We start from the raw sequence: 5,451 nt of genomic DNA, 5'->3' as shown, positions 1-5,451 counted from the left end.
AAAACCCGCCGAGCATCGTACGATGTTCGGCCGGGCCAGTGTGCACAAGCGCACACTGCCCGTTCGTCATTGCGGTCATCGGAAGCCCGCCCCCTCAGGGGGTGCGGCTTGCGATCGTCGCAAGTACAATCTGCCTGTCCAAGATAGGCAGATCATACGTTTTTTAAAGTACCTTACAACCATCGCAAGACAAAAGTCTTGCGATGGTGGTAAGGTGTGTGCCCAGCATTAAGCTAGCCATACACCTTACAATTATCTGCAGATTTTCTGTGGTCAGATGGAAAAGGTGCAACAGATTCCTCCATCTACACTTAAAGGAGAACTATGAGATGAGTGATTTCCACTCATCTCATAGTTCTAGCCGACCTGTGACAATGAAACTGTCACAGGTCGGCTCAGTAGATCGGGAGGTGAGCGAACACATACCGGGTTCGCTCACCTTCCGATCCTGTCACGGCTCTCTGCCGTGACAGGGGGAGGGGCTGGATTCCCCTCTCCCATCTGCCAGCGCTGACTGGCGGAACAGATGGGGGAGGGGGTGGGTACAGCTGGCTCTGCCTCTAGATAGGCAGAGCCAGCTGTCACTCACGCAGCTGGGCGGATCCCGTCATCTACGTCGGGATCCGCTCCGGCGTCTCAGTATGCCGCGAGCTGTAGCTCGCGGTATACTGAGCTTAGGGTAACGGGAGGACGCTAGTTTGTGTCCTCCTGTTACCCTAAGGACCCTAAGGAGAACTATGGGGGAAAACACTGACCCCATAGTTCTCCTTTAACTGTGTGGATGGAGTAATCTCCACCTGGGCCAATCTGTTGCACTTTTTCCATCTGACCACAGAAAATCTGCAGATAATTGTAAGGTGTAAATCTGCAGATTAGGTGGTCACAGTTCTGTGATCACCACGAGAGCCGATAGCTGCGATGAAAGAGCCGTGACAGTCACACAGCTCCCTGTGTTTGGTAAACAGCTAGCCGGCTGTGTTACAAAAGTGATACAAAGCATCTGAGAGGAATGCTGCAGTCTCCTCAGAAATAATACATATCAAAGCCCCTGTAAATAAAAAAATAACCCCTTACTGTCCCCTAGTTTAATGTTTTTATTATGTTTTTTTTAATACAAAAAATAAAGTTAAAACATTTTTTTTTTTCAAAAAGGGGCTGGGGGGTGGTGGGGTCTAATGTTTATTTAAAAACATAACAAAATAAAGTGCCGAGGAGGCTATTAAAGATAGGCGACAAACATACCACATTCTAACATTGTTCCACACTAAAATTTTATTTCACTCCATGTATTTTGTAACCTATAACTCCCAGTCATATGATATACTCTATAAATCAGGACAAATAAAATAATTTATTATGAATTAATTTGTTAGCTACACTAATTATGTATACGTAATTGTGAAAAACGTTTGTTTTTAAATAAGAATTTATATCTGCATTGGTCACATCAAATTAAAGCCCATTTTGTCCTTTAAAAAACAGAATATAACAAGTGTAGGTGTAATGTATGAAGAAGATGGAAATTATGGTAAAACAAACGCATAGCAAAAATGGCAAAATTGCTCCGGTTCCCAGAAGCGGAAAAAAAAAAAAATGTTCTGAAGTTGTATCACTAAGGGGTGAAAGTGAATGCTAAATATCCAGATTAGTCTGATTTAGCCATCACCAGGTATGAAATCAGCAAGTACAGCATGATGGATGCGAGTACAGCCACCCTGATGTCAGAGGGGTCATTCTGTTTCCATCTCAGGACATTGTTTTGTCAGTTCAGTTTGCCTCACCCATGCTTGCTTTATATTACCTGTCAATGCACTGTAGTTCTTCCCCAGTATCCATACTGGCTCTGCAGTTTCCGGGAAGTCAGGTGTATCAGTGAAACGGAGCGTGTCATACGTCAGGGTTGCTATAAGAGAAACAACACAGCTATATGATTTATGTACTAGTCATTTGTATTATCATATATATTTATGTTATAAGGATTTGCAAAAAGCAGTGATGTGCTATGTGCAGAAACGTTGCTTGCTGTCCCACAAACTCATCCAAGTGTAACTGAAGCCAACAAGTTTTTTTTGGGATGGAGTGGAGGGACTAGATCACCTGTCCAGTTTCATTGATGTCTGTGCCCCTGATAGGGAGATTCACCCTCTCTATCTGTCCTGTGACACTCATCACTGAAAGTGAAAAAAAAAACCCAAATTTTGGGATGTCATCAGAAAATGAATATATGGGTCACCAGACACTAGTTCTGGTGACCACCAAGGATTTCTTTCACTTTGGAAGGATTTCCTCTCACTCCCAGTTGTGAGTATTAGACAGGAAGTGAAGGGAAATCTCCGTAATGGGGCACAGATGGCAAAAGAATACTGGCCAGGGTTATAACCCTACTATACTCTATCCAAAACTGAAACAAATACAGCAAAGTTAAACAGGAAACCCTCTGTGACACCTTCACATGTAATCCTTGCACTCAGACAAGTGACATTACCAAACATAAGGGATGCCCAGGGACGGGTCACATGACAGCACTTCTGTCGAATTTCACATTTTAATCAAATTATCATATTCATGTACTTTACAAGAGTTTAATTTGAAAGAAAAAAAAAACCCAGAAAGCAGCAAGCACATGTGTAACAAAAGTTTTAAAAAAGCCTCTTTATTGAGCAACAAATAAGAGCCAGAAAATGAATTCAAGGGACTTCTGTTTATGGGCCTCTTGTCGAGTGAAATGCACTTTACTCTCAGGCACTTCTGAGTTGTTTTGATTCGCCTTTGTGCTGCTTTGAATTGGATTTTACATTGACTTGTATGGGGAAGAAAAGCAACCCAAAGGCAAACATGCATCAACATCAAGAAATCCAGTTGTTATGAACCCACAGCAGTGAACTGCTCTATAGCTAAACCCTGGATAGAACAAAAACGCGTTACAGGGGCAGACCAAGGGCGGGACTGAGCCGAGCAAGCATGAATAAAGGAGGAGTTCTTCAGCGACACAAGCAGTGTGTGGCTGGGCTTTTTTCTATTGTGGAGGTACTGTATATACATATGAACATGGACAAGCTTAGCCAGCGGGCAGCCATGTTTCTTCCCTGCTGTGTGGCCCAGAAGGAAGGAGCAGTGTTGTAACATGTTCCATTTTGGCCACAGCACTGAAGTTTAAGTCCGTTTCCAAAACCTAAAGCTGAGAGACAGTTTGTACATAAAACATGACTGGTGTGACCATGTGTATATATTATTATTACATAGTATTTATATAGCGCCAACAGTTTGCCCAGCGCTTTACAATGTAAGGAAGACATTACAATTCAAGACGGTAAAGGAGGGCCCTGCCCCTGAGGGCTTACAATCTAAAAGAGGAGGAGGTAGCTGTGAGGGGATGAATTGTTTGAGAAGGTGATGGTTCAGTGGTTAGGTTGAGGTGGGATAGGCTTCCCTGAAGAGATGAGTCTTTAGGGAACGCCTAAAGAATATACACAACATCACTGATGTTTTGCTCATTGTACTTGACACACAACCAGATGTGGTTTGAAAACCTGCCAATGTAGATTCCTGATGAAGTTTTATTCCTTATGGGCTCCATTTTGGCCACATAACCCCTTTAATCGATAAATGAACGATTTCAACGTTTGACAAACATAACCTGAGCGCCAGCTGTTGGACTATTCTTCTCCTTATGAAGGGTACAGATGCCACACTGCAGATTGGGGTTTTTTAGCCTTTTACACTGGGTTCATGTACTTTGCCCTAATTGAGCCCATAAACAATGTCCATGTATGGTGCCCATAAAGCAGCACTTTTATCATTTATACTATTAGCACAGGTTAGGAATAGAGAGGCAAACACTAGCTGGTATCTCCACTGATATTAACTTCATCTGTATGGCATCAGTTAAAGCTGAACCCACAAAAACGGTCATTAAAATATACTTCTCATTAGCCGAAAAGAATATAAATTCACTGTGCGCACCAAATGCCTTTACAAACTCAGATATTAGCATATAAAAGTAGCAGTGACATCATCGCTGTGCAGAGAGCAGAGCTGTGGGAGGGGCCCAGTAGACCCCAAACTATTCCATCAATATACAATCGGCCCTTGTACTACATACTGGTTGGCAGATCTAGAGAAGAGTGTACAATCAGATTGTAAAATGTGTGGTGAGCCTTAAGCTGGCCATACCCCTATAGATTATCTGCAGACTTTCTATGGTAAGATGGAAAAAGTGCAACAGATTCTACGCTAAACTGTGTGGACGGAGGAATCTCCCGCTGGGCCAAGCTTCAGCCCAGTGGGAGATTCCTCCATCCACAGTTTAGCGTAGAATCTGTTGCACTTTTTCCATCTGACCATAGAACATCTGCAGATAATCTATAGGTGTATGGCGGCTTTATGAGTAGGTGTTGGTGCAGCTGAATGTAAACAGAATATTAGTACCCGATATCGGTTCTGAAAAATCCCTACCTTAGAGGCACCAATAATAGGTGAATATCCAATGATAACATTATTTATTAAGCCTGTATATCAGTAGGTTTTCTTATGGTTTACCATTATAATATTGCACACATACATATTGGTCTAAATAAGCCTCTCTCAACCAGTGCCCTGGCAACCCAGGGTGCCTTTGGCTTGCCTTCAAATTGCTGCAAATATGCATTTCTGTGATGCAGGCGAGCCAGCCACCATCACCATGGAAACTGCTGCACCCAGGACTGTCGCTGGCATTCAGAAGAGGGCAAAAGTCCACCTCTGTCCAGATCTGCCCCACTTCCTGCTCTCTGCCATGCTGCCACAGCTGTACTGTGTTGAGGATTATAGGGTAGGACTCTGATCTTAAAAGGGGGGAGGGGTCCCTCTTCAAATCCATACCAGACCTCTACCTGGAATAAGAGTCTTGTATGGATTTTGGGGAATCATAGCTTGTATATTGTAGATTGGAGTGCCTTGAGATTCTGTATACTTTTAAATGGTGATTTTTTTTTGGACATTAGGAATGCCAGACCAGGAAGTATAGACTGTGCTGTATATGGATTAGTACTGGAGTTTATGATCATGGGTAACAGTCACAGGCCTTCATAGAGACATGAAGCAATATAGAGCTGCACCTATCAGTATAAATCCAATATGATCCACACTAAGCACTCGTGAGTACGGGAGATCAGGATCCCACCATAGACAACACACCACCGAGCCCATGCTGAACCCACCTGCGTCCATGTCTCTCCGTACAGCACGCACTTATGTGGCACACCGACACCCTCCAGTCCTATCAATAGCGATTCTGTTATCGTTTCCAACCAGCTCCAGATGCGCATGTGCAGTGGGATGCAAATCAACACAGAACCTCCAGTCATCGGCGGATGACTATGCTCTCCGCTTTACCAGCTCATTCCTTTCCCCTCCGTCCCGGAGCTCCATCCACTCCACACTGCATCGCTTCCTGGTTTGAGATCACTAGGC

At 43.6% G+C, this 5,451-nt stretch overlaps 1 protein-coding gene across 1 annotated transcript in view; it reads right to left on the bottom strand.

Annotated features, from left to right (window-relative positions):
- The window catches only part of ATG4B (autophagy related 4B cysteine peptidase), a 21,222-nt gene extending 15,986 nt beyond the window's left edge, over positions 1 to 5,236 (bottom strand). The window contains exons 1-2 of the mRNA XM_018563935.1: positions 5,199 to 5,236; positions 1,802 to 1,903 (exon numbers count right to left, since the gene is read on the bottom strand). Of these exons, the coding sequence (XP_018419437.1) occupies positions 1,802 to 1,903; positions 5,199 to 5,208 (112 nt within the window). The 5' untranslated portion in view covers positions 5,209 to 5,236. The remainder of the gene's footprint in view (positions 1 to 1,801; positions 1,904 to 5,198) is intronic.
- Positions 5,237 to 5,451: the final 215 nt, after the last annotated feature.

Source organism: Nanorana parkeri, unplaced genomic scaffold (assembly GCF_000935625.1).
Source record: "Nanorana parkeri isolate BGI_ZX_2015 unplaced genomic scaffold, ASM93562v1 scaffold712, whole genome shotgun sequence".
NCBI lineage: Eukaryota > Metazoa > Chordata > Amphibia > Anura > Dicroglossidae > Nanorana > Nanorana parkeri.
The sequence above is the reverse complement of the archived record's forward strand: the minus strand, read 5'-3'. Positions and strand labels throughout refer to the sequence as shown.